Source organism: Oryctolagus cuniculus, chromosome 5 (genome assembly GCF_051225735.1).
Source record: "Oryctolagus cuniculus isolate XC-2025 breed Fujian yellow rabbit chromosome 5, ASM5122573v1, whole genome shotgun sequence".
Taxonomy (NCBI): Eukaryota; Metazoa; Chordata; class Mammalia; order Lagomorpha; family Leporidae; genus Oryctolagus; species Oryctolagus cuniculus.
The window spans coordinates 141095633-141106280 of record NC_142871.1 but is presented as its reverse complement, the minus strand read 5'-3'; the positions used below and the strand labels follow the sequence as shown (position 1 = coordinate 141106280).

The window sequence follows — 10648 nt, the reverse complement described above, 5'->3', positions numbered from 1 at the left end:
AAGGGCATTATTTCCTTTCTATCCAGTTTAAAAAATAATGAAGTCCCGGGCTCCTGGCTTCAGATTAGCCCAGCATTGCCTGTTGTAACAATTTGGGGAATGAACCAGTGGATAGAAGAGTTTCTCTCTCTCTCTCTCTCTCTCCCTCTGTCTCTTTTGCTCTGTGCTGCTCAGCCATTCAAATAAAGAATGAATCTTTAAAATATATATTTTTAGGCCGGCGCCGTGGCTCACTAAGCTAATCCTCCGCCTTGCAGCGCCGGCACACCGGGTTCTAGTCCCGGTCGGGGCGCCGGATTCTGTCCCGGTTGCCCCTCTTCCAGGCCAGCTCTCTGCTGTGGCCCGGGAGTGCAGTGGAGGATGGCCCAGGCGCTTGGGCCCTGCACCCCATGGGAGACCAGGATAAGTACCTGGCTCCTGCCATCGGATCAGCGCGGTGCGCCGGCCGCGGCAGCCATTGGAGGGTAAACCAATGGCAAAGGAAGACCTTTCTCTCAGTCTCTCTCTCTCACTGTCCACTCTGCCTGTCTATATATATATATATATTAGGAAACTCTTTTACTTTGCTAAAAATCAAGATTCCATTGAACATTATGAATATTTTGCTGTCCTGGTACTCATTGCATAGAAAATTGTTGCTCTGGAACCAAGCAGATGCTCCATTCTGACTGAATATCTTCTGTGAAGTTTGTCAAAATCTCCACCACTCTTTTAGTACTGAGCGTAGACATTAGTTAAATATTTGTCACCACTTGTTGTCTTACTGCAATTGCTATTCTTAGTTCTGATCCACTTGGTAGTTAATAATGCCTGCCTGGGGACCAAACGTCCATGAGCTTTTCTTTGGACTCTAATAAATTGGAAGACGGAATAATGTATTGCTAGGTAAAGAGGTTCACTTCATGTTTTGAGACCTGAAGACAAGCAAGAAGGATGGACATGAGCGTGTATATATTTAAAGGTGGTAGACAGGGCATTAACAAAATGTCTACCTGTACCTATTGTTGCATTGTAAAAGTCAAAGCAGGTGCTACATGTAGAGATACAGGACACTGGGAAAGTTTAAGGCTTGACAGATGGAGCTGGAAGAGACAAACAGAGGACACAATCATAAAGACTTGGAGACAAAAATGAGAGCTCATTTGAAGTTAACAAAGACCAGTTACTGTTAAGGATATGAATCATCATATGTGTGTGACTAATTCCAACATCATAAATGCAGCTGTAACAAATGGTGAAAAAAAGCCCTATTGATAGTGCTGTGGCACAGTGTGTTAAAGCCCCAACCTGGAGAATCAGCATCCCACATGGTCGCTGGTTTGAGTCCCGGCTGCTCCACTTAAGATCCATCTCCCTGCTAATGCACTTGGGAAAGAAACAGAGGATGGACAAAGTCCTTGGGCCCCTGCAACCACGTGGGAGACCCATAAGAAGCTCCTGGCTCCTGGCTTCACATCTGCTCAGCTCCAGCCGTTGCAGCCATTTGGGGAGTGAACCAGCAGATGGAAGACCTCTGTCACTCGCTCCGTCTCTACCTCTCTCTGTAACGGTCTTTCAAATAAATAAGATGCATATTTATAAAAAAGAAAGAAAGAAAATAAAAAGGGCTTCTTGAAATGTTCCAGGCCTGAAGTTTTTCAGAGTAGTTGTGAAAAAGAGCAATGTGATGGCAATTTATTTATAAGAATTTGAGGTTATCAGCCAGAAGGATATATCATGCTACTATGTATAAATAGTGGTATGGAATGGAAGTTCAAATGAAAACACATACATATCACTGAAGGAAATCTAACTGGAACAGCAGAAATCAGAAACTCAACATTAGGAGATTACGAGGGCAGAAGTCAACCATCATTGTGATTTTTCCCAGCTTTAAGCAATGTTGTAAGATCAGAGAGCCAAGTGTATCTCAGAATGATCTCCTGGGGCAGTGCCTCTTTGGATACTACAGAGTCAGGTATTAATTGCCGTGACACTGGTGGAACTGTGTCCTGGGACCCATTTTTGCATGCAGTGGCCTGTGTCCTCTCTCATTCTCTCCTGATTGGCTGGCCTTCAGGGATATTCAAACTCAAATAGCAGCCACTACAACAAACACATGGACCTTAGGCACTGATTTGTCACCTAAGGTAAAAACACTTTGAATTCTATGGCATAATTTCCTTTTTTATTGAAATGTGATTATTAAGGCAAAAATATTTTAATGTCCTCTTTTTAATTCATTCAACTTTTTTTATGCCTTCATTTTATGTCTACACCATATCTTCCATGATTATTAGTTTACAATGTTAAAATGAGATTATGGTTTAAAGTTATGCTCATTTACATTAGGTAAGATACTATGGCACATATGTGGTATTTACTTAGCACATAGTGAAATAAAATTAGTTTACAAACCTAAAATGAGCATATTCTTATAAAAAAGAACTCATTCATGATGAGTTACATCTCTCTTAAGGTTGTGTGTATGTGTGTGCATATGTTTGTGTGTTTGTGCATTTTTGTGGAATAAGTAGGGTGGTAGAAAGAGGCTGTATTAAAGAGATTAGAATAAGAGTAATATGTGAGTTTTATTTTATTCTTTTGAAAAACAAAAATGAGTACTTAATACTATCACAAAATAGATTGGCATTAACAAAGAGTGAGAAAATAGGAACAGTAATCACAGTATGTGTGTGATTGTGTTTGCATGGACCACACACACACACATGCAGGATATCTCCTTGGGGCACTCCTCACAGATTCATTCATTTCCCTTCTTTCTGTTTGTGCCTTTCCATCCTGAGTGACCACTCAGACTTCATGTATTACTGCACCGCTCCCCTCACTCTGGATTTGACATCATTCCCACTTAGTTATGCCGAGTCTAATTTCTAAATGTGAAATTAAATAATATATTAATACTTTAAATATTTACTTCAATGACTAACTTTTATTCTAAGTAGTAAAATAATGTTGGGATATATAATTATCATTAGGGAAGAATTTTAAGATCTGAGTGACTGTTGCTGTTGCCAGGTAGAAAATGCATATTTGTGCTGGATTAGGAGTATTATTATGATCTTTCAGTATATTCTTTGAATAAATAAATATATTTTAAAACTTTTTATTTATAATTTTTTATATTTTTAAACCCCATTAAATATCTTGGCACTTTTGTATTCTAACCATTTTTTCCCAAAACATTAAAAAGTAACATAATTTGTTTAATTAAACCTATTAGTGACCTTTTCCATTGAATTTGAATATTTTTCACAAGAAACAACTAATGTACTTCTTCAGTGAATTTTTTTTTCATTTTTTTTCTTTGCTGTACTTTGTCTCATCTAATAGTTATATCTCAGGAAAAGACTTTGCATTCCCAATGGCCTTGATGTACCTCCTTTTAGAATGTCTTTTCTTTAATGTCACCTGCTTTGGTTTCTACAACAAAATTTATTCAATAGCTCCCTGAAATTTGCATCATAGTGTTTCAGAGGTTGCCAGCATGACTGTAGTCAACAAATTATTTACAAACTGATTGCTTGTTATATTTTTTCTCCTTTAAGGAACAAGGTAATGGGAATGTCCAATAAGAGTTTCAAGGGAACTTTCATTCTGGTGGGCTTCTCTGACCAGCCCCAGCTGGAAAAGATACTCTTTGTGATCGTCCTGATAGCCTATTTTCTTACATTGGCAGGAAATACAGTGATTATTCTGATCTCCTCTGTAGACCCTAAACTCAAAACACCCATGTACTTTTTTCTTACTCAACTATCCCTAGTTGATATGTGTGTTACCACCAGTGTTGTCCCCCAACTGCTGTGGAACCTAAAAGGACGAGCCAAGACCATCACTTCCCTGGGTTGTGCCATTCAACTCTACGTCTCCCTGGCAACGGGCTCCACCGAGTGTGTTCTCCTGGCTGTCATGGCTTTTGATCGCTACGCTGCAGTTTGTAAACCTCTCCACTACACTACTGTGATGAACCCACAGCTGTGCCAGGCTCTGGCAGGGGTCGCGTGGTTGAGTGGGACAGGAAATGCTCTCATCCAGGGGACTGTCACCCTCCGGCTGCCTCGCTGTGGACACCGATTGCTCCATCACTTCTTCTGTGAGGTACCCTCCATGATTAAGCTTGCATGTGTGGACATCCATGCCAATGAGGTCCAGCTCTTCTTTGCTTCATTGGTCTTGCTGCTCTTGCCCTTAGCACTGATACTGACATCCTATGGACACATAGCCAGGGCGGTTGTAAGGATTAAGTCAGTGCAGGCCTGGCACAAGGCCCTGGGGACATGTGGATCCCACTTGATGGTTGTGACCCTCTTTTATGGGAGCATCACTGCTGTCTACATCCAGCCCAACAGTTCTTATTCCCAAACTCATGGGAAATTCATCTCCCTCTTCTACACAGTCGTGACCCCAATGCTCAATCCCCTCATCTACACACTGAGGAATAAAGATGTGAAAGGGGCACTGGTAAGACTATTTCACAGAGACCCAACAACATACAAATGAAGCAGAGTAAACAGTGATCAATTTTTATGACAAAAAGATCACTTTACATAACCCTTCCCTCATTAACTTCACGACCCTTAAAGAAGAGATGCAAACTCTACAGTCTGCATTGTTGTATTTGCCTTGGCCTCTGAGTCATCTGTCCTCTTGTCTTTTTCCAGGCTTCTTTTGGCCCATATGCAAAGCAACGTTTCCCCACACTCTATAAATGTCTATTATTCATGTCACTTCTGTTTCCTCACTCTCCCTCCCTACCTGCCTTTCTCTTCAATGTTCCTTCCTCCCTTCCAGTTTCCTCCTCTCTTTCTTTCCTTCCTTCCTTCCTTCCTTCCTTCCTTCCTTCCTTCCTTCCATCTTTCCTTTTACAACTCATATCACTCTTATTAACAACTCATTTCTTCTTTTCATCCCTTTTTATGATGTACTTTATAGTCATTTTTCCTGATGGTTCTACATTATATTCGTTCCCATAAATATTCCAACAATTATTGCAAACATTCAGCTCTACATCCTCATTTGTCACAATAAAAAGCTTTCGGAATTTTTTTGTGGGCAATAATAGAAATACTAGGCTAGGAAATTTAGATTTTAGCTTCATAATTTTCTCTTTGACCTTGTGCAATTCTTATTAAATAATTTGTATACTAGTATACTTTTAAGAAAAATATGAGTCTTCCAGTATAAATTGAATAAAAGATTATAAACATAATGCCTGATAATAAATTATCAATAAATACCCATTAACATGCTTCTGTCTTCTCCTCTTTGGGTCATAATATTCCTCCTATTTTTATTATTTTCAAATTTCCCCACAAATTTTTTTTTATCTTCTCAATAATTGTTTATACATTTGTATTTATATCCAAATGGAAAAATAATAATATGAAAATATTATAAAACAACTTAAACCTTGTTTTTGTATTATGGAAGAAAGAATTTATTTTCTTTATGCTATAAGAAGTATTTTTAATGGTTATAGCAGAGTTGAAAATGTTGTTTATAAAAAGAAAGTAAGTGTAGTGTGGCACTAAATTATGTTAATGGCATTTTGGAGAGGTCAGTCTGTAGACTCTCTACACCATTTATTTTCACTGTATAATCCTAGGTAAATTATTTAGTGTCTATGGGCTTTAGTTTTTTATTCCTAACATAAAAACAACCACAAAGTTTCATTGTTTTTGATAGATAGTTGAAAGGCATAGTAATAAGGACTATACAACAAGTTATTTAGTATTAAAAACTCTTGATTCTCCTATAATAATCATGATGTCACATGGGGTAGATTTGATGACAAATATACATGTTTTCCATCATAGATTGCATTGTCAATTGTTACCATTAACACTTTACTAAGATTACGTTCTATAGTCAGTGGGTACTGCTTTGGACTGTGACCAATATGTCAGTTATTTCTGTAAACAAGCCCTTTTTCATAGACAAGTTAATAGTGATTAGTCTACTCTGATTTAATGCTTTTGACTCAACTGTCATCTAATGGTTATCAGTTAACTATAACATTTCCTTTTTATTTATTTGCATGCATTTCATAGCTACAACTTTAGGAACATAGTCATTCTTCCCACCATACCCTCCCTTCCACCGACACTCCTTTTTTTTTTAAAAGATTTATTTTATTTATTTGAAAACAGAGTTACAGAGAGAGGTAGAGACAGAGAGAGGTCTTCCATGGGCTGGGTCACTACCCAGATGCCCACAATGGCCAGAGCTGTGCCAATCCGAAGCCAGGAGCCAGGAGTTTTTCCTGGTCTTCCATGTGGGTGCAGGGGCCCAAGGACTTGGGCCATCTTCTGCTGCTTTCCCAGACCATAGCAGAGAGCTGGATCAGAAGAGGAGCAGCGGGACAAGAACTGGCACCGAAATGGGATGCCTGTGCTTCAGGCCAGGGCTTTTACCTGCAGCACCATAGCAGCACCCACACACACTACCCCTCTTTCTCTTCCCACCCCTGTTCCTAGACTTGTTTTGTACTAAGATCTTTTTAGTTAACTTAATACACAGAAGATTAACTCTATTCTAGGTAAAGTGTTCAGCACTTTGAATGAGAGAGAAAACAAAAGAGAAAGAGAGAAATGAAAAAAAAAAAAGAACAAAAACTATTCCTCAACAGTTCAGACAAGGGCTGTTCATTGCATCTTGATGATAATTTCACTTTTTTCTAAACTTAATTATCTTTATAGAGAAACCCAAGAATGATACATCTTTTGCAAGCACTTGCACATAACTATAATATGTGTGACATAAGAATATCCTCTATGGCCAGAGCCACGGCTCACTAGACTAATCCTCCACCTGTGGCGATGGCACCCCAGGTTCTAGTCCCGGTCCGGAGACCGGATTCTGTCCCTGTTGCTGCTCTTCCAGTCCAGCTCTCTACCGTGGCCCGGGAAGGCAGTGGAGGATGGCCCAAGTGCTTGGGTCCTGCGCCTGCATGGGAGACCAGGAGAAGCACCTGGCTCCTGGCTTCAGATCAGTGCGGTGCCATTGTGGGGTGAACCAATGGAAAAGGAAGACCTTTCTCTCTGTTTCTCTCTCTCACTGTCCACTCTGCCTGTCCAAAAAAAATTTTTAAAAAAATAAAAGAATATCCTCCACTTAATACACTAAAATGAAGTAATTCTTCCAGAACAAGTTTTACTATTAAGTGTCATAACACAACTCTTTGAGTACAGAGGTCCTGCATGAGAAGTTAAGGCACAGTGATGTCTTTTGTTGATTTAACAATTAACATTCTTATTTATGACATCAGTAATCACCCAAGCCTCTCGACATGAGCTGCCTAGGCTATGGAAACATTTTGGATCTACAAACTCCTTCAGTATTTCAACAATGCCATAGGTAAAGTGGAAGTTTTCTCCTCCCTTCAGAGGAAAGTACATTCTTCTTTGGTGGCCGCTTCTTTCCATTGGGGTCTCCAACAGAGGTCTTTCATATAGAACATTTTTGCCACAATGTATTATTTTTACTGCTGTGTAGTATTCCATGGTGTACATATCTCATAATTTATTTATTCAGTCATCAATTGATGGGCATTTGGGTTGATTCCATGTCTTTACTAATGTGAATTGAACTGTGGTAAACACGGAGGTACTGATAGATCTTTCATACGTTAATTTCTTTTTTTTAACTTTTATTTAATGAATATAAATTTCCAAAGTACAGTTTATGGATTACAATGGCTTCCCCCAAATAACTTCCCTCCCACCCACAACCCTCCCCTTTCCCACTCCCTCTCCCCTTCCATTCACATCATGATTCATTTTCGATTCTCTTTATATACAGAAGATCAGTTTAGCATACATTAAGTAAAGATTTCAACAGTTTGCTCACACGCAGAAACATAAAGTGAAAAATACTGTTTGAGTACTAGTTATAGCATTAAATCTCAATGTACAGCACACTAAGGACAAAGATCCTACATGAGGAGTAAGTGCACAGTGACTCCTGTTGTTGACTTAACAAATTGACACTCTTGTTTATGGCCTCAGTAATCACCCTAGGCTCTTGTCATGAGTTGCCAAGGCTATGGAAGCCCCCTGAGTTCACTGACTCTGATCATATTTAGACAAGGCCATGGTCAAAGTGGAAGTTCTCTCCCCCCTTCAGAGAAAGGTACCTCCTTCTTTGATGACCCGTTCTTTCCACTGGGATCTCACTCAGAGATCTTTCCTTTAGTTTTTTTTTTTTTTCTCCCAGAGTGTCTTGGCTTTCCATGCCTGAAATACTCATACGTTAATTTCAAATCCCTTGGGTAAATTCCCTGGAGGGGGATGGCTGAATATTATTCAGGTTTCTATATTCAGGTTATATTCAATCTATATTCAGGTTTCTCAGCTATCTCCAAACTGTCTTCTACATGGGTTTTACCAGCTTACATTCCCACCAACAGTAACATTGTCAGAATTTGTTGTCTATTGATTTTTGTATGAAAGCAATTCTAACGAAGGTGTGTGAAGCCTCATTGTGGTTTTGATTTGTATTTCTCTGAAGCCTAGCAATTCTGATCATTTTTTCATGTGTCTGTTGGCCTTTTGGATTTCCTCTTTTGAAAAATGCCTGTTTAAGTCCTTTGCACAATTCTTAACTGGGTTATTAGTTTTGCTGTAGTTGAGTTTCTTGATCTCTATACATATTATGGTTATCAATCCTTTGTCAATTGCATAGTTTTCAAATATTTTCTCCCATTCTATCAGTTATCTCTTTATTTTACTGATTGTTTATTTTGGAGTGTAGAAGCTTCTCAGTTTGATGTAATACCATATGTTGATTTTGTCTTTGATTGGCTGTGCCTCTGGGGCCTTTTCCAAAAACTCTGTCTATGCCAATGTCTTGTAGGGTTTTCCCCATGTTCTCTAAAAATTTGATGGTGTTGGATCATAGATTTAGGTCTTTAATCCACTTTGAATAGATTTTAGTGAAAGGTGTAAGGTAGGATTCTTGCTTCATGCTTCTGCATGTGGAGATACGGTTTTCCCAGCACAATTTGTTGAAGAGATTATGCTTGCTCCAGGGATTGATTTAGATACCTTGTCAAAGAAAAGTTGGTTGTAGATGTGTGGGTTTACTCCTGGCATTTCTATTCTGTTCCATTGGTCTATCCATCTGTTTTGGTACTGGTACCACACTGTTTTGATGATGACTGCCCTGTAGTATGTCTTGAAATCTGGTATTGAGATAATTCCAACTTTGTTTTTGTTGTATAAAATTGCTTTAACAATTCAGGGTCTCCTGTGTTTCCATATGAATTTCAGCATTGTTTTTCTATATCTGAGAAGAATGTCTTCGGTATTTTGATTCCTATCACATTGAATCTATAAATTACTTTTGAACATGGAAGACTTTTCCATTTTGTGTGTCTTCTAATTCTTTCTTTAATGTTTTGTAATTCTCATCGTAGATATCTTTGACATCCTTGGTTAAATTTATTCCAAAGTTTTTGATTTTTTTTGGTAGCTATTGTGAATGGGATTGTGCTTAGAAACTCTTTCTCAGTCATGGCATTGTCTGTGTATACAAAGGTTGTTGATTTTTGTGTGTTGATTTTATATCATGTTACTTTCAAAACTCTTCTATGAGTACCAATAGTGTCTTAGTGGAGTCCTTTGGATCCCCATATACAGAATCATGTCATCTGAAAATATGAATAGTTTGACTTCCTCCTTCCCAATTGGTATCCCTTTGATTTCTTTGTCTTGCCCAATGGCTCTGAAATATCTAGAACTATATTGAAAGCAATGGTGATAGTGGGCATTCCTGTCTGGTTCCAGATCTCAGCGGGAAGGCTTCTGACTTTTCTCAGTTCAGTATGATTCTGGCTGTGGGTTTGTCATAAATTCCCTTGATTGTGTTAAAGTTGTTCTTTCTATTCCCCATTGTTTAGAGTTTTCATCATGAAATGGTGTTGTATTTTGTCAAATGCTTTTTCTGCATCTGTTGAGATGATCATATGGTTTCGTTCTTCAGTGTGTCAATATGATGCATCACATTGATTGATTTGTGAATGTTGAATCATCCCTGCTTACCAGGGATAAATCCCACTTGGCCCAAATGAATGATCTTTCTGATGTGTTGTTGGATTCGATGGGCTAGAATTTTGTTGAGGATTTTTGCATCTATGTTCATCATGGAATTTGGTCTCTAATTTTCTTTCTCTGTTGTAACTTTTTCAGGTTTAGGAAGAAAGAATTTGGTAACATTCCCTCCCTTTCAATGTTTTTGAATAACTTGAGAAGAATTGGAGCTAATTCTTCTGTAAATTTTTGGTAGAATTCAGCAGTAAAGTCATCTGGTCCTGAGCTTTTCTTTGTTGGGGGGGGTGGGGCCTTTATTCCTGATTCAATTTCTGTCTTGGTAGTGGGTCTGTTTATTTTCTATGACTTCATGGCTCAATTCAGGTAGGTAGCATGTGTTCAAGAATCTATCCATTTCTTCTAGGTTTCCCAATTTGTTGGCATACAGCTCTTTGTAGTAATTTCTGATGATTCTTTTTATTTCTGTGGTGTCTGCTGTTACATTTCCTTTTTCACCCTTAATTTTGTTAATTTGCCTCTTCTCCCTTCTTTTTTGGTTAGTTGTGCCAATGATGTGTCAATTTTGTTTATTTTTTCAAACAACCAGCTCTTCATTTTGC

General features: G+C 38.5%; 1 protein-coding gene across 1 annotated transcript; it reads left to right on the top strand.

Moving 5' to 3' along the window:
- Window positions 1–3558: 3558 nt before the first annotated feature.
- Window positions 3559–4500, top strand: LOC138849887 (olfactory receptor 2G3-like). Its single transcript, XM_070074941.2, has one exon. It carries the CDS (start codon window positions 3559–3561, stop codon window positions 4498–4500), a length of 942 nt encoding a protein of 313 aa, XP_069931042.2.
- Window positions 4501–10648: the final 6148 nt, after the last annotated feature.